Source organism: Leptodactylus fuscus, chromosome 5 (assembly GCF_031893055.1).
Source record: "Leptodactylus fuscus isolate aLepFus1 chromosome 5, aLepFus1.hap2, whole genome shotgun sequence".
NCBI classification, from domain to species: domain Eukaryota; kingdom Metazoa; phylum Chordata; class Amphibia; order Anura; family Leptodactylidae; genus Leptodactylus; species Leptodactylus fuscus.
The window spans coordinates 192,262,196-192,287,274 of NC_134269.1; the positions used below are offsets into that span (position 1 = coordinate 192,262,196).

Genomic DNA, 25,079 nt, shown 5'->3' on the forward strand with positions numbered 1-25,079 from the left:
AATCTAGTTTTCCCTGCTATAATATTTAATGGCAATGTTTCCTCATAAACTGACATAGTGTACATCAGGTTTTATTATAAAAATTGCTATTCACAAAAAAAAAAAAAGAAATATTCATGCTGGCCTCTAGTTCAGACACAAGTCTGATAGTTCCTATTTTCTGTAAACTACTTCCTAACTTTGCTGTGTAGACTGAGAGCTAATGAGCAGAGTTGTTTCATCACCAATAGAACATGGCAAAATAATGGCAGATTTATTGTACGGCTGAAGATCTGGAGAAGACAGGATAACAACATTATATACTACACACAGAAAAGGCTGTATATATGTAATTCCTCTGCCTTTCCTAAGTCTCTGAGGTAGGGTGTTGTTCACCTAACATAGACTTTATCCTTTTTCCTGTTCTACATCCTCCCAGGGTAGCAATTCTGTAGCCAAGGACGTAGCTACTATGTCCTTACTACTAATGCTGATATCTCAGGACTGGATGCGGCTATAATAACAGTTTAAGATTCATTTTAATGATGAGAATCTCTTCTTTAAAATTAAAAGAACTTCATGATAGCACTTATAGTTATGGAGCGATTCACTGTTGAAAATGCTATTTGGCAATGAGATCCAGTTGAAGATCTCAATTTCTGACAGTGTTTTTAACAGCAATTCGAAGAAGGGGAGGGGGGAGGTGGAGCCCTGCAGACTGCACAGAGGTGAGGAATCATTGTCATCTCTGTGCCTAACCTGTATGTGACCCCAGGAGGGGGGTAGCAGGGACTTCTTTCCCTGCTACCCCCCATCATGTCAATCAGAGCACGTACTATACTTTTGCTCTCTGATTGTCACATAGAGGGATCATGTAATTCCCCCCTGAGCCTTACTAGAGGGGTATTCTGATGTAATACCCTCTAAACGTAACCAGGAAGTTTATTGGCGCTGTGACCCAGACATTTACCATTTTCCAGGTCACAGCACCAAAAAAAGTCACACCAAACACTTACACAACATATACACAAAGTCATTGATAAAGTTTTACATTTCACCCAATCCCTGTCCTGTCCATACCTGAGCTTCCTACAGTAAAATATGTCTCTAGCCATTTCCATTACACACTAAAATAATAGTAATAACAATTATCACTAGTGATGAATGTATAGATTGCTAAAATTTTTATAGGTGGATAGAAAATAATATTTTTATGTAAACTCCTAGTTAATTTGCATGCATGAAATGGGATGGCGCATTTCTGCGATTTTGGCGTTTCTTTAACACCCGCCCCTGTAAATATATATAGATGTGTGGTATGTATGAACTCCTCACATATTGAAGTTTTTTGGAAAGTACATTTTGCTTGCAGAAAGGGATTGCTTGAGCCGCACTTTAGTGGCAAATTTGAATTTTTGTGCAATTTTTGCTTGTAATCTCTGTTTGCTGCCAAGTTGCATGAAGGTGGTTGTATATATGAAACATTAAGTTGTGTTTTTGTATACAGTATGCTGTGCAATGTAAAAAAAAAGTTAGAATTTGGTGTCACAGTTTGCTAGGCGCAGTATAGCTTTTTAACATATTAGTGAATAACAGCAAAATCCTGCTTGTCTTCTGTATCAGTGTTTTTGGGAGTCCGAGCTCTTGTTGTAGTTGATGTTTGTGGTACATATAGTATATTTACACATTGTCTACACCATAAGCTATTATTTTAAATTCATTTTTATATGAATGTGAGATTGGACATGAGTTTAGGTGCAAATATGTGTTTTAGTGCTTTTTGTCAAAAAATTATTTTTGTCACAAAGTTGCATAAAGGTGGATGTGGCTATTAATGACCCATTGAGACATATTTAATCTTCAGGTTGTCTACTTTCAAAAAATATATAGGGTTTAGGGGTTCACTAGCTTTTCACAATACTTTTCTAACATTTCCAGCTTCAAAGCAGATTTTTGTTCCTCCCAGTTCTAGTGATTTTCTGAAGACACATGCAGACTGGTTGTTACTGAACTGTTTGCCCATAGAAGTGAATGGAGAGAGTAGTAAATGCTTGAACACCTCTCCACTCAATTTGAGTCCCAGAGAAGGGATCAATATCGATCAGACAATTATGGCATATCTTGTGGGCCCATATGAAAATACCTTTTTAAATACGCCTACCATTAATTAATAGAAACCATTGTTCTTTGGCCATGCTATCTAATGATGAGTAAATGGTAAACTTTAGATGTAGGTAAAAAAAACCTGCCCATGTCTAGTTAGTTGCACAATCTATCCACACTACCGAGTATGCATCCAATGTGGGGCGGACTTTGCAGTGGAATGCATTCAGATGATACTCGGAGTGACATTTGAGTGTTATCTGAGTGTATTCTGTTATGCACTTACATCTATGGGTTTCCGATCCATTCCGTTCTGGTGACATGGGGCAGGATAGGACCTGGTCAGTTGTCAGTGCAACAGACCAGACCACTGGACTCCCCCTCAAAGGAACATTGGATGACACATTCAGAAGTGTGCATGGAGCCTTAATCATGCTTGCTGCAGTTGAAAACAAGGTTATTAAACAACTGGTCAATGGTGGTTAATGGGTTTGGAGCTTACAATATTGTGTTTTACCCTCATAAAACTAATAATTCCTAGAAATGCAGTAAAGCTGTTTTTGGATTCATCTCTTTCAGAGCCCTGCACAAGTCAGTACATTTCTTGGCTGGGATGTAAATTAGTCAGTTAATTAGTCAGAGGGGTGTTTGCCAAGACTAGCTGTATTTCAATGAAAAAATGAAGGATTAAGTCTGCCACAAATGCAGCCCAGGAATTTATGGAAATAAGCAACTATTTTATTGTAAATCTAAAGTGGTAAATATAAAATATATACAACGTCCTATTATGTGCTGTTAGTAAGTTATTTGGCAGCCTAAGAGCCTTGCATGTGAGCTAGTCCAAAACGGTCCTTGCGTGGGCTGTAGCGCCTGGGCTGATGCCATTTTTATCAGATGTTACGCTGCAGTGAGCTCCTGAACAGCCCGATTTGGAACTGAATTGACAGTGTTATGTCAGTTCATTACTGTAGTGATCGGCTAACTATGAAACTGACTTTTATGCACATGTCTGAGTCCAGTATGGTTTCTACGTCCCCCACTACAACTGTTCTCCATGGAAGGGACTCAGTTTTGTGCAAAGACCCTTAGGTAAGTTCACACAACTAAATTTGGAGCTGGCCAGAATCTGCATCCAATTGTACTGTGGTGGAATGCACAGGGACAGAAAGTGAAGAGTAAGGCCACCTCAGATTCCTCTTCACTTTCTGCCATATGAACCCAGCTAGTCCACTTCTTCAATTCATGCAGATATTGTAATTTCTAGGCTTCCCTTAAAGGTACTATACACTTTATAAAAGGATCTGCTGATGATCGCACAGTGATCTGCTTAGATACGCTGCAGTGCCTCCACAGGTAAATGAAGGAATTTCACGTCTCCTGTTCAAATCAATGAGCTGTCCATATAATGTATGAACATGCAGTGCCTGCTGGAAGGTGAGATGTTTTTTGCATCTGGTCTCTGCTTTGGGCCTTGCCGCTTCAGGCACACATTGGTATGTACAACAACCTGTGCTCTTGGATGAAATTGCACACTTCATTGAGGATCTCAATGACTACAAGCTACATTATTGTATCTATTGCTGGGGAAAGGTTTGTACATAATGGTTTGTTGTCAGGGAATGTCGCTGATGATGAAATACTGTGCTGCAGTCACTGATCATATAGTGCTCTGTACAACCCATAATAATTAGAATACAGGCAGCACAATAAGCTAGATTTATCACAGTAGTCTGCCAACACTTACGGCTCCAATCCCAGGATGGAGAAGAAAGGCACCATCTGTCTGGGAGAATGTGTACGACTATGGGCATCCCATGTGGGCGGTAGACAGTTACAGGATTAAAGTCGATAATGTTAAATCAACGCCTCGGGACTCCTTTATTAAAAAGTATGAATAATTCACATTAAGGATGTATTTACTGTAGGACCACACTTCGAGAAGATATACATCACTCCACTTGGTGAGGGTGCTCAAGTAGGGTTCTACCTTAGGCAATCCCAATAAATTCAGGTATAATCATGAAAATATTTATTGTGGTGTACGATCCAAAATACAAATGTGACGTTCCGGTTGACTCTGTGCAACTGTCATCATACTGTACATGGTTTGTGGTAGATACAGGGTTTAATACCTAAATGCCGTAAGAAAACGAATATAGACTGGAGGAAGGCATTTCCTCCAATCTATTTGCTTCTTTTCACGGATGTAGGCTTCTGCTGGCCTATGGGTGAACAGGTGACTCCCCCAGTGGGGTCCAGAGACAGTTGGGCTCCCAGCTCATCCTCGTATGACACAGTACACTTACAGCACTATATACAGATACTCATCGTACAGCATCTCAGCCAGCCTATATGTCAGTATAATATACCAGATAGATAAAGTAAAGTTTTTAAAAAAAAAAATATCAAAAATTCTATGTTTAACATAAAAACTTTATGTGGTCATTTTCTGGTGGTATGTACCCTTTAAGGAAGTTCTGGGAGTTCTTTATCAGTGCAGTAATCGGTATAGCTGAAGAGCTTGCTGAAGTTCAGCAGAAAATGTTAAATATTCTTTAAATGTCACACAGCGGAGACAAAGACTATAGAGCGGGAACTGTTAGGTCTTCAGGGAAAATGATGTAAGATGTTTTGAATATTATAGGTGAAAAAAAAACAAAAAACGCTCTTTCCGGCTTACCAACTCTGCATTATTACGGTACATGATATGCCCATGACACAACTTGCTCATTCGCATCTGGAATGACAGCTCTAAGTGATATTAATTGAATTATATTCAGCTCTACTGGAGAGTTTTGGGATCTGCTCCCTGCAGCCTCTGCAGTCTAGTCTATATTCACACCTTTTGTTTATCAGTTCCATTTTTTTCTCCTAGAAACAGATGCCAAATAATCAAACAGATGACGGTATATCATTTTAGCCTTGTTGTCAGTTTTCTTATTAAACCTCTTATGGGATTCAAGGAATGAGAAATACATCAGTTTCTCAACAGAAGTTATACAATTTTATGGTTGTTTTACATAAAAATCAATGCATTTAAAGGGGATTGCCAATAAATACAACTTATCCCCTACCTATGAAAAGAGTCAAACCGCTGGGGACCCACTGATCCCTTGTGCAGCTGGTGATACTCATGAGATCCTGAATTCTTGGAATGAACAGCTATGCAGACATTCACTATGAAATCTCTGCTGTATCCTTAACGTTTAAGCATGATTGGATATCATCTCACGGAGTTGTTATACTATATTTCACAATAGAAGTCTATGGAAAGGGGAGGTGAAGGAGTGAGCAGAAACCAAGTGAGAAAGGAGAAACAGATACAAGCAGAGGCTGATGTTGTAAACTTGGAGGTTTCTAATTAACCCCAAGTACCTCTATATGCCCTAAAGGGTGCTGTTGCCCTTTCTGTCCAAGAACGTTAATTGTGTTGATTCTCCTCTACTTTCTGTGTACATGGGAGACTTCATAGCAGCTAGTCTCCACCCACAAGCTCTAAGACAACTCAGGATTAGAAAAAGAGGGGAAAACTGCTAGAAAATGCAAGGTTAGATAAACTTAATTTTTCAGGATATGTTCAATTGTATTGTCACTTTACAGGCCTATAAAATGTTATTGCTTTTTGGTCAAAATATGCTAAGACTGTCTCTGTACTATTCATATTTGCATTTTCACTCCAAACAACATTCATGAAAACCAATGATATCCTAATAGACTTAGCACTGCAGAGAAGAAACAACTTTTATCCCGTATGCAAATGAGATCACAAGTGTCCTGTGGGTGGATCACTAGCTGAAATTTGCACAATGTTTCCCAGGCCTCATGCACACAACCATTCAGTTTATCCACAATTGCTGATAAAAGTACAAACCCATAAATTTCAATGGGCCCATATACACAGCCGTAGTTGCTGCGAAGTGTCCGGGAGAATTGAAGAGCCACAAAATATGGTGCAGCTATAATACCTGTCCATATTTGTGGCTCTGTCAATTCATTTTCAGTGTCAGTGACAACCAAGGATAACACACAAATAGCAATATGAACCATATACTGCACACACAGTGCAGGGAAGCTTGGACTGGGGGCGGTGGGTCACTTCAGACAACTATATCTTGGGTATTTTCTAATACAGTTCTGCTTGTATTATTTCCAGAGATATCACCAGCTGAAGAAATAGTCGAGATGAGAAGCACCTGCAGCCGTATATTAATGTGCCAATGTCAACTCTGTTTTGACTGGTGATATCTTTATAAGGAACACAGGCAGAACTGTTATGATTAGAGATGGGCGAGTACTGTTCGGATCAGCCGATCCGAACAGCATGCTCCATAGAAATGAATGGATACACCTGGTACTTCCGCTTTGACGGCGACCGGCCGCTTAACCCCCCGCGTGCCGGCTACGTCCATTCATTTCTATGCGAGCGTGCTGTTCGGATCGGCTGATCCTAACAGTACTCGCTCATCTCTAGTTATGATGTAATATGAGAGCTGAGATTCTCATCTTTCATATGGTACCAGAATGACTGTTCTATATTATATAATGCCCATAATATAGCTGTTTGAAATGACCCCTCCAGCCTCAGCTTCCCTGTCTTATACAGTACAGTACATGACACTCTCAACCTGCACTACAATGAGAAATGTACAGTTTTCAGCTAGCAAAAAAACAGAGAAAAAAGATTTCACAGAAAGGAGTCAAAATATGTTAATAAAGTATATTTATTAATTTCACAAATTCTGCCAGAAATTGTTTGAAAGTTTCATCACTCTAGGGTGCATTCACACGTTGTAACGCTCCGCTCATTCTGACACGTAAACACGTGTCAGAGTGAGCACAGTAAAACAGAATCGCATTGACTTCAATGGGTTCGGTCTTACGTGCGCTACCCATTGAACTGAATGGGAGGCTTTTTTACCTATTGCTTTCAATGTGATACTGCGTATACCGTATTTTTCGGACTATAAGACGCACTTTTTTCCCCCAAAATTTGGGGGGAAAAGAAGGGTGCGTCTTATAGTCTGAATGTGGCGCCTGGCACCCGCTGTACTAGAGAGGCGGAAGCCGGAAAGGGATAGACGCCGGGGCCTGAGACATCGCTGTGCTCCTCTGCCCTGCATGAAGCCAGCAGCGGGAGGAGTGATGCTATTCTGCTCCTCCGTCCCCCTGCCGCTGCTGGCTTCATTCAGGGCAGGGCAGCGATGTCTCAGGCCCCGGCGTCTATCCCTCCCCGGCATCCGCCTCTCTAGTACAGCGGATGCCGGGTCAGTATCGGTGGCCCCTTCTCCCCCGGGGCCGGTCCCCACCGGCCCCGTACCTGTAGAGTTGCAGGCCGGCTCCTGCGCGGCGATATCGCAGGAGCCGACCTGTCCGGGTGACAGCCGGGAGCCTAATGAGGCTCCGAGGCCTGTCACTGCTGTATTAGTATTGCGGCTGGTCTCTATGACCACCCGTAATACTAATAGACAGAATGTACCATAGACGGCAATACAGTTGTATTGCCGTCTATGGGACTTGCAATCAAGTGACCGCAGGTTCAAGCCCCCGGGGGGAATAAAATAGTAAAAAAAAAAAAAGCTTTAAAAATATAAATAAAAGTTCTAAATCACCTCCTGTCCCTAGAAAAAAAAAATTATATATATATATATATATATATATATATATATATATATATATCATAAACCACCGGGTTTTTTTTCAATAAAAGGTGATCTAAGCAATAGATATTCCCCAAAATGGTATAACTAAAAAGTACAGCTGGCCCCACAAAAAAAAAAACACTCTGTGCATCCCCGTACAGCTGCAGGGTCACCTGTCATACATACAGGTAGCAGCAGAGTACAACAATATAGTGGCAGTAAAATGGTTCATGGGCGCGCCAAACACTACAGAGAGAACAAAGAAAGGGGTTAACCCTATAATCCCCCTCAGTGCCCAATGCTGTGATCACTCAGTGTATTAAATTCCTATCCACATAAATCCCAGGTTCACAGAGATGAAAAGTCATAAATGTTGGATTTCATTCTCACCTGCTTTAGCCACTTGATCCACTGGAACACCTAATTCCTTGGACATATAACCCAAGACGGAGAAGATGGCAAATCCAGCCAGAATGCTGGTGAACGCATTCCCTATTGTGACAATAAAGGTGTCCCTGCAATGTAAAGTGAAAATATGTCACTTAAAGGGATATTCTACTTTTATCAAATAAATTATATTCTGTAATATTTATTTTCCAGATCTCTACTTGCTGTCATTTAGTAGGATTTATTATTGCTTTCAGTGGGTACAAATCTGTCCAGCTCATGTAACCGATGGACACAACCCGTATTTCCAGGCGATGGGTCCGATGAGGGTCGTCAGCAGCAGACATCAGCTGCTTCTAGTTTTCAGGGCAGCCAGTTGTATCATCCTTTGCTCCTTTCTTCTGATGTAGAACCACTGGATCTGGTGACTGCTCTCCTTTTCTCCACAGTTGGTGGCAGTAAGCTTGTAGGTCAACCCTCACCTGCAAATAAGATTAGGCGTGGCAGCCTATGTGAAGGAGAATCAGCCTGGCATACTTTGCCTGCTGATTGTGGTTAATTCCTTTTCTTAGCAGTTATTTGTTGTGCTGCCGAATCTGATTCTTGATTAATCTTGACCTTGGCCTTTTTTTCTGGATATCACTCTTCCCTTACCCTTGGGATGGTTTGCCTGTTGTTCCACTCTTGACTCTGACCCATAGCTCCATTGCCGAAAAGACTGTTGCCTTATCCTTTTGTCTATTCTGACTGCTATCCTAGTGATGACCTTTGGTTCTGTTCCTGACTATGTTATAGTTGCATCAGTGTTGGTGCCAACAGTTGGTGACTATTTTGAGGACCTGGACCCATACCTCCTTGTGGGTTAAGGGTGAAAGTGGGGAAATTCTTTAGACTCCACGCCCCAGTCCAGTCATTGGCAAAATGATTTCGGCTTATACAATCCACATCTCTCTCTATTCAGTGCTTAGTCAGCAGTGGAGGTTCCCACGGAATGACGGCAAGTATTTTAAGAATCAGGAGGAATTAATGCCGAAGGTATTTTAGGAAATTGTAAAACTTTTCATTATACACACAAGAAAATAACAATTATTTGCTACAACCGGAACATCCCCTTAACCGACATTAAACATTGCCAGAAACAATTCAAACATATTTGCAGAGATCTGTAGGCGAAATGAATAATGCAGGGAAATCCAGACCGGCTCATTAGTGGAATATTCAGCGGTCGGCATAATATTGCTCTGTTGAAGTATTTTGGTAGGATCTCATGAGACAGACATTAGTTTTCCTCCTTCCTTCAGTTATATAATTTTTTTTTACTTATTGTGCTTGTTTCTTCCAATTATAGAAATTAACATGATTTGACACTTGAACTAGAAGGAAGTAGATTTACATATTTACCTGTAAATGTTCTGATGAAAAGTATTGTAGGATGCAAATGTGAGAAGTCCTCCAAATCCAACCCCGAGGGAATAAAAGATCTGCAGTGCTGCTTCTATCCACACCTATAATTAGATGGCAGACTAAGAATAAGCGAGAAAGTAGTCCACCTCCATTAGTTTCCAAAATTATAGCAACCAAAACTCATTCTGCTGTTCATCTGACTTTTTAGCCTATAAAGTGTCCCCATTGCATTATACAATGGAGAGACGTTTCTAAGGATTGCATCAGAAAAGAAAAAATTATAGTCATATAGGTGGTCCGGGCTCCTGAGGGGTTCTATAGTCCCACATTACTCCTGACTATGGGTGATCCGATCTTGGGATTTCAGGATCAATTTTATAATCCGATTTCCGATCCCGATCGTGAAATTTGCTCGATCGCCGATCGGGATCCGATTTTTTCCCGATCCTGATCGCTCAACTCTAGTAATGCTTCTCTAGGGGAAAAGTCATTTTTAGAGTTGAGCCGATCTTGAGATTTCAAAATCCGATTTCCGATCATTTTCTAGCCGATCCCAATTGCTCAACCCTACTCCTGATTTGACTGATGTCACAGTAATAAGCTCATAACCACTCAATGGATCTCAGAAAAAATTGAACTAACCCCCTAGTAACACATGACTTACGATACGTCATGGTTTCACTAAGGATGTATGGAGAGGGCACAGCAGCTGATCCCTCTCCGTACCCGGTGAGTAGCAATTATATTATAGGCAGCATGTAATAGATATGAATCAAATTCACAACATACGACAATACAGTTATATTGTAGTATATGGCATCAGCAATCACACCCACGTAGGATTCAAGTACTCTAAGGGGTAAAAAAATAAAAGATAAAAAAATAAATAAAAGTTTCAAAAAGTATACAAAAAAATTTCATTTTTTAAATCCCCAATTTCCCTTGATTACACAAACAAATAAACACACAACATTTAACATGAACAAATTAGGTGTCCCCATGTCCCAAAATGCCTGAACTATGAAATTATATGATACTTATCTCATACTGTGGACAGTGTAGCAGGTAAAAAAAATCAAAGCACACAAACTGCCATTTTTTCATCCTTTGCCCTCCCACAAAAATTTAATAGGTAGCAATGCCCCACTAAAAAAAAGAGCAGCGGCATACATGGAAATATATAAAGGTACAAGTGTAACAATATGATGATGGAAAGAAACTTTTACAGTTTTCAAAGTTTTGAAATTTTATAAAGGTGTTGAAGTATAACAAAAACTATATAAATATGGTATAGCCTGATCAACCCACAGAATATAGGTAACATGTCAGTTTTACCGCATGCTAAATGTCTGTAGGAAGATTGTGAAATTGTGTGTTTTTATAATTTTGCTTCATTCTGAATTTTTCCGGCTTCATAGTACAGTATATGAAAAATGAAATAGTACCATTATCAAGTACAATTTATCCCACAAAAAAAATAAGCCCTTATATGACCTATATGAACAGAAAAATAAAAAAAAGTTATAGCTTTTGGAAAGTGGAGAAGGGAAAAAATTAAATGAAAATCAGAAAATTGAAGTGGCTTAAGAGGGTAATAATATAACCCTTTTCTGACATCTACCATAATGATATGTCGGGTATTTAAACATAGTACCGATGCTGGATTGAGCGGGCACCACAGAGAGAGACATGTGAGGGGGCATTCACACAGAGTAACACGGCGCTGATTCTGGCACAGTAAGTCGCATAAAAATCAGTGCTGCAAAACAGAATGCCATTGGCTTCAATGGGTTCTATTTAACACGCGTAACACATTGAAATCAAATACGTCAAGGGATGCAGTAGTGCTGGCTGAAGCAAGGGTCCCAACCCGTATTCAAAATCAAAGTAAGAGCTTCACACAAAATGATGTTGGATGAATCACCAGCAGTGCTTTAATAGTAGAGTGCAGTTTACATATAAAACGTTTTTCGGTCTCATCCGACCTTCATCAGACTCTGCACAATGGAAAATGCCAGAGATGAAATAGGGCACAGAAGTGCCTGTATATGAGCAAGGCAGGAGTGGTCTCCACCGATGGCCTGTCCAGGCCCGCAATGACCGTCCGGTCGTGTCACAAAAAAGATGAGAATGCGCCAGGTGAATGGCCTAGTCGGCACAGGGATGAGCGCTCATCCCTGTGCCGACTAGGCCATTCACCTGGCGCATTCTCATCTTTTTTGTGACACGACCGGACGGTCATTGCGGGCCTGGACAGGCCATCGGTGGAGACCACTCCTGCCTTGCTCATATACAGGCACTTCTGTGCCCTATTTCATCTCTGGCATTTTCCATTGTGCAGAGTCTGATGAAGGTCGGATGAGACCGAAAAACGTTTTATATGTAAACTGCACTCTACTATTAAAGCACTGCTGGTGATTCATCCAACATCATTTTGTGTGAAGCTCTTACTTTGACATTGAAATCAAAGAGAGGCTTTTTAACCCATTGATTTCAATGTTTTACGCGCGTTAAATGGAACCCATTGAACTCAATGGGATTCTGTTTTGCAGCGCTGATTTTTACGCGAGTTATTGTGCCAGAATCAGCGCCGCATTACTCCGTGTGAATGCCCCCTAAAAGTGCCTATTATATGCCATGACCAGATTTGATTACAGGAATATAAGATTTTTTGTAGATTCATTTTCGGTTTGGGAGCCATTCTATTCCTATGGCAGCTGGGGATCTTCTAAAGGCTTCCAGGGCTTCCATGGGAATAGCTAAGGTATAAGTGATCTAATGATCACAGGTTGAGGCCCATAAGGTGCTAAGAAAAAGTATTTTATTTTTTAAATCACCACTTTCCCTAGAACACCTATAAAAATAAACAAAATTACACAAACAAAATAGACATACACCCTTCACAAAATGCCTAGACTATTAAGGTTCTGATAAGTCACAAGCCAGCGTTGCAATTGACTGTACAAGTCCTGAATTTAGATGACAATTCAATTCCTATTTTTTACCTTGAACATAGTATACTAACTCTAGTAGTGGCCATTGGTTTTAACCACCTTTAATTTACCTTTGAAGACAACAAGTGGTCAAACTGTGGTGTAAGGTAGAATTTGACTCCAATCCATGCACCATCCAGTGTCACACCGCGAATCAGTAGCATGATCAAAATTAAGTATGGGAATGTTGCTGTGAAATAGACCACCTAAACACAGAGAGAGAAAATACAAATTGCTCCTCAAGAAAAATTTTGAACCATGTAGGAACATCATCCAGCTCTAAAGTAGGATACGTCCATAGTGATCTGTGTGACCTTACATTTTAGGACACCCAAAATTGGTGAAGAGCATTCACACCTAGCTGGTTTTTAGAACAAGCTTTCAAAAACATCAAGGTTTAACTGTTTTTAACACTGTGGGGATCTTCATGGGTTTCGAATACTGTTGAACATTGGAACTTCTTGGGTTTCCAGCACTGGTGAGGAACATTTGGAAGTCTTCTTGGGCTAACTTTGGCTAGTCTTTTTATTTCTTATGTCAAACTTCCCTAGAAATTACATGGACCAGGAGTATAATAATGCATACCTTTCCTGATGACTTCACTCCCTTAAGGATGCAGAGGTACACAATGACCCAGGCCAGAAGAAGACAAAGACACAGGTTCCATCGAATTTGTCCTGGATCACCAATTCCAGAACTCCCTTGTATGTGAAGAACGTAGCGACTTCAGTGGAAGCATTGGCCGTAGAAATCACAATATAAAATGGATAGGTAGATATTATTGATAATGTTTGGTTACTTCAACAATTTTCCTCCACCCAACATTATCAGATATATCTTTCTATTTTTGCAGTCTCTAAGAATGTTAAACAATGAAAACAGTTTTGGGCTCACCCTACTCACCTCCAGTACTCTTCACTGGGGCTGACCGTGCTACTGAGGTTGATTGGTATTGCAGAGTTGCTGGCCCGAAGTACATGGTGGTCCAGACAGAGTTCAGTATTCCACCAGTTGCCACAGTGTTCCCAGGGCAAACTGCTGGTTAGGGAGGCGAAGAGGTAAAATAACACGTAGGCTATTATCATGTTGTAGTAGATGGCTACTAGGGCAACAATTAGCAGCATGCCCATGCCAACGCCTTTGGAGAAGAGACAAAGACATAGCAGAGTCACAACATTTACAGCACTAAAATACCATAGCACTGCCTTAATTCTTTGCATCAGTGTCATAATGGTTATTGGCCTGGCACATGTAACAACAGAGAGGGGAGAAATCATAAGCCCACAAATCTGTAAGATTCTTTGGAGGCCTCACATCATAGAATGAGAGTGAAAATGCTTAGGCCGTACATGTCATCACACTCACCTTTAAATAGTGGACTTATTTTCCAGACAGCCAGGGGTCCTAAGCTGGAAAATTGGCCTAAGGACAGTTCCATGAAGAAGAGGGGGATTCCACAAATGGCCAACATGATGAAGTATGGAATAAGAAAAGCCCCTGAAAAATAACAATTTTTGTTACAGTTCGGCTTGGAAAATCACTACAAAATTTTGGGGATTACTTTGTATATTAGGTCTTTTCTAAGATATTTGAAAAGTTGCCTCTTCCAAGTTGATACGTTGTTCATCTGTGATGACCCAATCTTTGGCCTTCTATCTACCCTTGACACTGGTCGGCATTGCAAGTCTAAATAAACACTTGTCCAAGTTTACGTGCCTTCCATCCTCCCCAGTGGGTCATGATCAAGACTTTGTGCCATGTTTTATTATTACGCTTACAGTGGCTATAGCATCCATGTTTAATGATAGAAACCATGTATAATGAGTTGTGGGTTGGAGATGCTATTTATGTCATCACACTGTATTACTAAATTTAGAAAGACTCCTACAACTGTGAAAGAGGCCGTGCTAATTTTACAGAAAAAAAGTGACAAAAATATTTCACATGGTTCTACTGTGAGCTTCGCCTTTTAACAAAGCTCTGATGTGCTTTGCTCAGTTGATTTTCTTAGTGTCTTGTCTTTTTCCTGCTGCTTTCTAAGGAGAAAGTTGGCTATAGGGAGAGATTACGCACATTGTGAGCTTTCTATATTAAACACTTTATCTCCCCTCGACTATAAAAAGACATTTTTTTTGCTTGCACCTTTTATCATTTGTAGAGTGGGTAAATAAAATAAAAAAGAAAATTACCGTATTTTTCGGACTATAAGACGCACCTAGGTTTTAGAGGAGGAAAATAGGGAAAAAAAATTTTGAAGCAAAAACTGGTAAAATATTTAATATATGGGAGTTGTAGTTTTGCAACAGCTGCAAGGCCACATTGACAGGTGACCCTGCAGCTGTACGGGGATGCATAGAGCGTTTTTTTTGCGGGGCCAGCTGTACTTTTTAGTTATACCATTTTGGGGGATATCTATTGCTTAGATCACCTTGTATTGAAAAAAAAAGAGGAGGTGATTTAGAACTTTTATTTATTTCATATTTTTAAAGCTTTTTTTTTTTTTTACTATTTTATTCCCCCCTGGGGGCTTGAACCTGCGGTCACTTGATGGCAAGTCCCATAGACGGCAATACAACTGTATTGCCGTCTATGGGACATTCTGTGTATTAGTATTACGGCTGGTCATAGACCCAGCCGCAATACTAATATATAGCAGTGACAGGCCCGGGAGCTTCATTAGGCTCCCAGCTGTCACCCGAACAGGTCGACTCCTGCGATATCGCCGCGCAGGAGCCGGCCTGCAACTCTACAGGTACGGGGCCGGTGGGGACCGGCCCTGGGGGAGAAGGGGCCGCTGATACTGACCCGGCATCCGCTGTACTAGAGAGGCGGATGCCGGGGAGGGATAGACGCCGGGGCCTGAGACATTGCTACGATCCTCTCCTCTGCATGAAGCCAGTGGCGGGGGCACGGAGGAGCCCCCGCCGCTGCTGGCTTCTTGCGGGGCAGAGGAGCGCAGCGATGTCTCAGGCCCCGGCACCTGTAATGGCGTCTATCACTTACCGGCTTCCGCCTCTCTATTACAGCGGATGCCAGGCGCCACCTTCAGACTATAAGACGCACCCTTCTTTTCCCCAAAAATTTTGGGGAAAAAAAGTGCGTCTTATAGTCCGAAAAATACGGTACATATAATATTTTTTGATGGGTTCATTATCGGAAAAGATACCAACCCAAGCTGGTGCTAACTTAATGAAAATTACACTCATTTTTAATTCCAAACCCCCCTTTAAATCCCATTGGCAAAGGGACCATTGTTTGTACTATGGAACACACAAATGTCCAGCTTTCCTGGATATACACTATGTGATCGAAAGTATCCGGACACCTGGCTGAAAATGACTAACAAGTTGGTGGTGCCCTCCATCGGTAATGCTGGAATTCAATATGGTGTTGGCCCACCCTTAGCCTTGATGACAGCTTCCACTCTCGCAGGCATACGTTCAACCAGGTGCTGGAAGGTTTCTTGGGGAATGGCAGCCCATTCTTCACGGAGTGCTGCACTGAGGAGAGGTATCGATGTAGGTCGGTAAGGCCTGGCACGAAGTCGGTGTTCCAAAACATCCCAAAGGTGTTCTATAGGATTCAAGTCAGGACTCTGTGCAGGCCCGTCCATTACAGAGATGTTATTGTGGTGTAACCACTCTGCCACAAGCCGTGCAGTATGAACAGGTGCTCGATCGTGTTGAAAGATGCAATCGCAATCCCCGAATTGTTCTTCAACAGTGGGAAGCAAGAAGGTGTTTAAAACATCAATGTAGGCCTGTGCTGTGATAGTGCCACGCAAAACAACAAGGGGTGCAAGCCCCCTCCATGAAAAACACCACAACACCATAACACCACCGCCTCTGAATTTTACTGTTGGCACTACACACGCTGGCAAGATGACGTTCACCGGGCATTCGCCATACCCACACCCTGCCAATGGATCGCCACATTGTGTACTGTGATTCGTCACCCCACACAACATTTTTCCACTTTTCAATCGTCCAATGTTTGGCGTCGTTTGGCATTGACCTGTGTGATGTGTGGCACCCAATCACCTGACCTCGTTCGAAGTCCGTGAGTTCCGCGGAGTGCCCCATTCTGCTCTCTCACAATGTCTATTGTCTACTGAGCTCGCTGATATGGAGTACCTGGCAGTAGGTGGCAGCACAATGCACCTAATATGAAAAACTTATGTCTTTGGGGGTGTCTGGATACTTTTAATCACATAGTGTATTACAAGATGAAATAAATGTCATAAAAATACATTTAGTTTGTGATGACCTCAGGTGGCTGTAATTGATCTGTTTCCAGTATTTACTTTGGTTTGTGCTATATAGCTCTCCTAAGTCACTAATAGGAATTTGATAACATTGTTTGCCATGTTACATGATATATGCAGGGCTGTATGTCCAGTTGCAGATCATAAACATGTTAGGCCTGGTTCACGTCTGCGTTTGGTAATCCGTTCTGGGAGACCGCATGGGGACCCCCCTCCCGAACGAACTACTGAATGCATTGACAAGCAGTGAAAGCACATGGACTCCATAGACTGTCATGGGGTCCGTGTGCTTTCCGCGTGGCGTCCACATGAGTAATGCGGACAGGAAAGTACATCATGAAGTACTTTTCTGTCTGCATGTTCCGTGTGGACACCGCAAGGAAAGCACACGGACCCCATTATAGTCTGTGGGGTCCATGTGCTTTCATAAGCTCACCACTTGCCAATGCGTTCGGTAGTCCGTTCAAAGGGGTCCCCATGTGGACTCCCTGAACGGATTACCGTTTGCAGATGTGAACCACGCCTTAGTTCACATTATTCATGCAATTTTTCTTTTCTCTTATCTTTCATAACAGAAAATGCCTTAACAGTCCAGAGGCTGCAATCACAGAACTTTATTAATAAAAAAGACACAGACACAAAGACACTGCGCAAGTCCCTGTTTGTATAAGATATTCTAATTATTATCTATTTTCTATTTACCTCTCTACAGTCGATAGCTATCTATATAACTTATATATACTGTGAGACAGTGAAGGGTGTGGTGTGCGAGGACAGGTCTGTTCCAGCTAGGCAGTTAAAGGGTGTTTGGTAAAGACCCACACCAGGGAGGTCAGCTGACTAATCAAGGCCTCATATTAGGTTGTGTGTAGTGCTAGGAGATGTGGCACCACACTGAATGAGCTGACCTGTCCAAACAGAGCCTACAAACCAGGTACTGTGCCACCCATTGTTGTTACCAGAGCGAGAGACTGGCAACCAGGCTCCTGTATAGTCAGGGAACAGTTTCTTATGTTTAGTTAGTTCTCAGCCGAGAAGGCTTTTGTTTTGTTTGTTTGTGCCTTTGCAAAGGCAGTTTATGCACCTCAAGTGAAATAAGCGCTGAACCTGAGTATAACCCAGTCTCTGTGTCTCTTTGTCCCTGCACTACTACCAAGCATCTACCTAAGCGATTCCCCACAGTACTCTCAATGACGGCAGGTAGGAAGTAAAGGGCTACAATAATTTAAACCTACTCTGCAATATGATGAAATGATAGAGCTATCATACAGCATCGATCTCACATCTTTTAATTTAGAAACTTAAGTTTACACACCAAGATTAATACCTTAATTTTTTTAGTGGAGGTCAAAAGGAAGACTCCAATGCTGTATTCTTTCCTAAAATGATGATGATAAAAATGATAATGGTAAAAATAATAATAATTACCTCCTCCATTGGTATAAGCTCTATACGGGAACCTCCAGACGTTTCCCAAGCCAACACAGTATCCAATGCAAGACAGCAGAAAATCTAACTTTCCTGACCAATTTCCTCGGTCCTCTGGGTATTCCATCTCCAGCTCTGCATCATCACGATCACTAGGGGTCATCAGAAGATCTGGAGTGATGGGCTTGGGATATTAAAATGAAACAAAAGACACAGGTAATTTGAAAATAGAAAAATTAAGAAAAAGTACTAAATATTCCCAGATATAACCACATTAAGGCCCTTTGGGTTGTATAGAGCGGAAATATGGATGAAAGCAATATGCCATCAATGTCTTAAGGGGGTTTACCCACTAATTGTATTTTTTCAATTATCTTGGGTCCCAAAAGATGTAATTATTTCCTTGACAATACAATAAATTCTTAAGTATTTTTGCTGGTACTACAGGTGAAAATAACAATCACAATAAAAACAGTGATACAAAGGTGGCTAATGGCTATGTAGAATCTCCAGCAGTGAAGACTCCTTTGTACATGAAGCAAACGTAATATGATCGAATTAAAAGAATATGTGGTTAAAAGGCCACTGAATATGATAGCACAGAGGGTGATCTAACTGCAGGAGAAATAGCCTCATATCTAATAATAGCATTAGTCATTTATTTATGTATATGCTTTTTATTCTAGGCTTAGGCGACGTGTAGCTGGGCACTGCAACCATCATTATGCTAGGGTAAACCTAGCCCAGAAAATACACTCATAGTTACTCCATATACGTAGATGTTAAAAAGAATGAATTATACGCAGAATACACAATTTATTAACACTATGCAAAATATAAATAATATATAAACAATAAGACGCTGGGAAGAATGTATGTGATGGTTGTGTTTATGTGGCTATTGAGCTTCACATTCCATCCATATCATAGAGGCTTGACAGTCACAATTCCAGTAGGACAGCAAAAAGGGACAATAGATGTATAACGCTCTTGTAGATTAGTTCAAGCTTTAAAGGGATGGCTTATAGGTTTAGCCATCTACATTAGTCCCAGACATACAGTGAATAGAGCAGTAGCAGTGCACATGCATGACCACCACTCAATTGGGAGACTTGGGCATGATAAAATATATTAATGTGACATCATTGATTACATTATCCATAGGTGCAGGGTTGCAGACATAGCAGGACCCACTTTCTCTGAGACCTAGGGTGCAGTCAGTGATGCAGCTATGAATGATGGAAAGGGATGTGAAAACTGAATGTGCCTCCATTATTATACTGGGACATCATAATGTCTGCAATGAGCAAGTACTGTTTGGATCAGCCGATCCAAACAGCACGCACGCATTGAAATGAATGGATGCACCTGGTACTTCCGCTTTGACGCCGGCCGGCCGCTTAACCCCCCGCGTGCCGGCTACGTCCATTCATTTCAATGCGTGCGTGCTGTTCGGATCGGCTGATCTGAACAGTACTCGCTCATCTCTAGTCTGCATGTGACATCACCATAATTACATCCCTGTGCTTTGATGTCACAGTAGGAATTATCCCTATACTGTGACTGTACTGTGTATATTAATGTGACATCACTGTGTTTATTATTCCTATACTGTGACATCACTGTTTACGTTTCTAACATTGTCACATCATTGTACTGTAACTTCAATGTGTATAATTTGTACTGCAAAACCACTATGTATGTTATTTCTTTGTGTAATGGGGGCCAAAATATTTGTACATTTTTCAAGTTCTGAACTTGTTGCCTAAGGTAATTGTGGTAGAATGGGGTCCCTTTACAAGTTTTGGTATGAGCCTGCATGGTTACTTTTTACGTCTCAGACATTATCCTTGTACTTTGATATGATTATGTGCATTATTCCCCTAGTATGACATCACTGTATATATAACTGATACACTTCAGCTTTAGAGGATTAACCCTGCAGTGTGATATTGCTGTATACATCATCTCCAAGGTGACACCATTGTGTGCATTGCCCAGCACTGTGACCTCATTGTATGTAGAGTGACATCACTATAAAAATTTTCCCTGTAGAGTGACCTCATTGTATAAATTACCCCTGTATGGTGACATCACTGTATAAATTACCCCTCTACGGTGACATCACTGTATAAATTACCACTCTACGGTGACATCACTGTATAAATTACCCCTCTATGGTGACATCACTGTATAAATTACCCCTCTACGGTGACATCACTGTATAAATTACCCCTCTACGGTGACATCACTGTATAAATTACCCCTCTACGGTGACATCACTGTATAAATTACCCCTCTACGGTGACATCACTGTATAAATTACCCCTCTACGGTGACATCACTGTATAAATTACCACTCTACGGTGACATCACTGTATAAATTACCCCTCTATGGTGACATCACTGTATAAATTACCCCTCTACGGTGACATCACTGTATAAATTACCCCTCTACGGTGACATCACTGTATAAATTACCCCTCTACGGTGACATCACTGTATAAATTACCCCTCTACGGTGACATCACTGTATAAATTACCCCTCTATGGTGACATCACTGTATAAATTACCCCTCTACAGTGACATCACTGCATAAATTACCCCTCTATGGTGACATCACTGTATAAATTACCCCTCTATGGTGACATCACTGTATATATTACCCCTCTATGGTGACATCACTGTATAAATTACCCCTCTACGGTGACATCACTGTATAAATTACCCCTCTACGGTGACATCACTGTATAAATTACCCCTCTACGGTGACATCACTGTATAAATTACCCCTCTATGGTGACATCACTGTATAAATTACCCCTCTACAGTGACATCACTGTATAAATTACCCCTCTACGGTGACATCACTGTATAAATTACCCCTCTACGGTGACATCACTGTATAAATTACCCCTCTACGGTGACATCACTGTATAAATTACCCCTCTATGGTGACATCACTGTATAAATTACCCCTCTATGGTGACATCACTGTATATATTACCCCTCTATGGTGACATCACTGTATAAATTACCCCTCTACAGTGACATCACTGCATAAATTACCCCTCTATGGTGACATCACTGTATAAATTACCCCTCTACAGTGACATCACTGTATAAATTACCCCTCTACAGTGACATCACTGTATAAATTACCCCTCTATGGTGACATCACTGTATTGCCAAGACACATGAGAGATTGAAGACCAAAATAATCATCTCCCTTTTTAAAGTTGCTTTTGCTGACAGTCCCAGTGGAGGATGGCTCGGGAGTCGGGCTGCATAAATAGATGGATAGACACAGCCATGTTTCCTATTGCTATTCATGTTTTTTTCCTCAGGTAAAATTGATGTGTAAATTTTCTGTCCTATTTCCTGTGAGCAGAGCTGGTGGTGCTGGTTATTGTAAATGGAAAATATCCGTCACTTATTTCCTCTCACAGATTGCTGGGCTGCCCTTTTACCAGCGACTCCTTCTACAACTGTGCAGTCTGCTGCTTTGTTTCCATGGAAATGTAGACACCGAAACAGCTGATTTAACACGTGTGTATGTGTGAGTGTGTATTTATATATACATTCTGCTGCCATACTGCAATATTGCCGACCGAAGAGATATTGTACACAAGAGGTCTCACTGCTGAAACTGAGATGCATGGTTTCTGCGTCTATCTATTTATTCTATCTAATTATTCTATTTATTCTATCTATCATCTATCTATCTATCTATTTATTGTATCTAATTATTCTATTTATTCTATCCTATCTATGTATCTATTTATTTATTTTGTCTATCTATCTATTCCTCATATCTATCTTTCTTTCTGTCTGTATCTATCTATTGCTATTGTGTGATAGTAGGGGAAGTTACTAAAGAGATAAACCCTTCTTTGTTGTGCTATGGAGTCGGCCCTCCTTATTTTATATTTCCAATGGAAACTGATTCCCTACTAACAAAATGATCTATCTATCTATCTATCTATCTATCTATCTATCTATCTATCTATCTATCATCTATCTATCTATCTATCTATCTATCTATCTATCTATCTATCTATCCTATCTACATATCTATCAGTCTATCTCATATCTATCTATCTATCTATCTATCTATCTATCTATCGATCTAGCTATCTGTCACTACAAGAAAAAAGGCCTGGTTTCATGGGATTGGGATATCACTTGTTGCAACTTAGGGAAAGTGCAGCCCTAAGTTGCAAGGCTGTGATCAAAACATGCACCAAGATTTTGGCACATTTTTCTGGCATTCACTAAGCCATCTAATAGGAGGTGTAAAGTTAAGCGCAATTGTTCAAGATGGTTGCTGGGGAAGCTAGAGATACCTATAAATTTTCAACGCCTCATTGTGTTCCAGCTCCCTATTTGCCACACTTTAGTATGGCAACTTTTAGACTATGAAGGATCCCGGAGATTCGGGGGAGAGCCAGTGATCGATCCGAGACTCACTCATCGCTGAGGGAGCCTCGGATCGATCACTGGCTCTCCGCCGGATCTCCGGGACCCTTTGTGTGAATGGCAGAAGATAAAAAGAAAAATATAAAATGTTGTATCTTGGTCATCTATCAGGAATGAAGCCATGTGTGTCCTTCAAGAAACTCTGCCAAGTCTTTTCTCTCATTTTTGCTATCTTCACCTTGGTTTACATGGTATACAGTACATTATCCTGTTCGTAAATTTTGCTTTGCCTGGGGGTTCTTTAGCCTTTAGCCTCCTCAAATCAACTTTTAGATTATGGTCTAACCCATACCAAAAGGACTAGACAATATGCCGCGTTAGATCAAGAAGGTTCTATCTGCACTTTTTTGACACGCGGTTCTTTATGAATCAATCTACATGCTGTCTGAGCGGTATAGCATTATCTGTAATATACACTGAGACAACGTGAATGCAAAATGGTTCCATCTCCAAACTTCTTATCCGTTCAGAGCAAAAAGGTTCTATCTCCTTCCGCCAATAAAGCGGCTGTCTGAATTGGTGTGGGCATGTGCAGATTCAGACATCTCGTGTTACACTTACAAGTTGTAGGCCTCACCTGATAATTCTCATCTATTTCATTCCAATTATCATTGTAGTTTGTGAAAACAAATAAATATAATTAGAATAAAATGGAAATCACTTTTACCACTCAAATTTTTTTGTTTAAAGGTTATCTGAGCCTAGTTTTCCCATTCGTTATGTTATTACAAAGCAAAAAGGTTTTATCTTCACAGTAAAAGTGACGACATTTGACGTTTTCTGAAACAATAAGATTCTATCTTCAAGTCACTGCTTATATTAAGTATAAACAACTTAGATTAAAGAAAACTCTTCCTATAATTACTAATGATAGACCCCAGTGTAAGGCGACATGTGTCGTGTGCATGCTGCTGGGCCATGATTGAGTGGCATGGACGGCATATGGTTGACATGCCGTGTCCTACGTGCCTCCGTGGTTCCATTTATTCAGGTCAGTGAGCACAGGCCACAAAACAAACAGAAATAGGACTATCCTGAGTTTTTCTCCTGGCCCCATACACTGGACCATGAAAATACACAGTTGTGTGTATGAGACCATAGAAATGAACAGGTCAGTATGGCAGCCATGAAAAACGCGGTTAGCACACTGATTGTGCACATGGTTGTGTGCATGAGGCTTAAGTCAGCAAAATCTACAGGTGGTGTAGTTTCCACTGGTTCCATCCACAAAATACCTCTTTTGGCCCCCTTGCAGAAGACTGTATGAATGGTCAGTGTGTTATTCAGGATTTTCCGGGATAGAACCCTGGCCCGTTCATTCTTATGGGCCTATATACATAATTGTGAAATACATGGTCCCGTGTGTGCATCGAGAGTCCGGGCCGCAAAATATGGAACAGGTCCTATTCCTGTCCAGTTTTGCGCCCTGGTTCCGCGGCTCCTATTCATTGAATGAAAGGGGCCACGGAAGCATGGTCAATGCACGGGCGACACATGGGTGACATCTGTGTGCCGCCTGCACGCCACCCATGCCGTTCATTCACGCCCACTGGTTAGCACACGGTTGTGTGAAGCCATACTTGGGTTGAGATACCACACTGCAGAAATGCAGCTTTTTTTATTGCAGATTTTGCTGCGTATTATGGAGCCAAAGCCAAGAATGGATTGAGCAGAAGGAAGAAGTATAAGAGCTTGCTATATATTTCCCATTACTTTTGTAGCCATTCTTGGCTTAAAGAAAACCACAGCAAAATCTGCAACAAACAAAGCTGCGTTTCTGCAACGTAGGGCCTCAGCCTAACTATATCATGGTTAAGCTATGTCCGGGCTAGCGCATTCATTCAAAGCATCCTAAAACAGATCCAAATGGCGACTAGACTTGTAACGGGATTGAGGTTTCCAATATTTATCAGCTACAATAGCATTGTATAGGGAGTGACAGAAACCCTAAACAACCTCCCCACAGAAGCTGTCAAGGCAGATATGAACCGTCCCTAACATCAGTCTGTATTATGTAACCTAACAGCAAAAATCCACGACAGAATCCACAAAGTGTTGTCATTGTTTTTGTATATGCCCATTGTCATTAATAGTGAAACGCTTGGTTACTATAGCAGCCGGGAGAAATAGTATTTCCTTTCTTTTCAGATCATAGGAAATAATATTACCCAGGGTCAGCAGAAAATATAGACAAGTGACTCAGGAGATTCTTCACCGATGAGATCTCCAGAAATGAATGGTTTGTGATGTAGGACAGATCATTATGACAAATTACAGCTGATTTGTCATTGAGAGCTTTTAGGGGGTTCATTACGTGCGCGCTATCCTATCATGATGAATCATGCTGTGTGATAAACTCGGCTCAGCTAGATCTGATAAGCTTTCAGATGTTGAGATAGCAA

At 41.0% G+C, this 25,079-nt stretch overlaps 1 protein-coding gene across 1 annotated transcript in view; it reads right to left on the reverse strand.

The window, feature by feature from the left end:
- SLC6A7 (solute carrier family 6 member 7) overlaps positions 1-25,079 on the reverse strand; it is a 56,178-nt gene that overhangs the window by 25,644 nt on the left and 5,455 nt on the right. The window contains exons 2-8 of the mRNA XM_075274952.1: positions 18,198-18,381; positions 13,871-14,002; positions 13,409-13,643; positions 13,091-13,229; positions 12,577-12,711; positions 9,510-9,613; positions 8,112-8,236 (exon numbers count right to left, since the gene is read on the reverse strand). Coding sequence (XP_075131053.1) covers positions 8,112-8,236; positions 9,510-9,613; positions 12,577-12,711; positions 13,091-13,229; positions 13,409-13,643; positions 13,871-14,002; positions 18,198-18,381 — 1,054 coding nt within the window. The remainder of the gene's footprint in view (positions 1-8,111; positions 8,237-9,509; positions 9,614-12,576; positions 12,712-13,090; positions 13,230-13,408; positions 13,644-13,870; positions 14,003-18,197; positions 18,382-25,079) is intronic.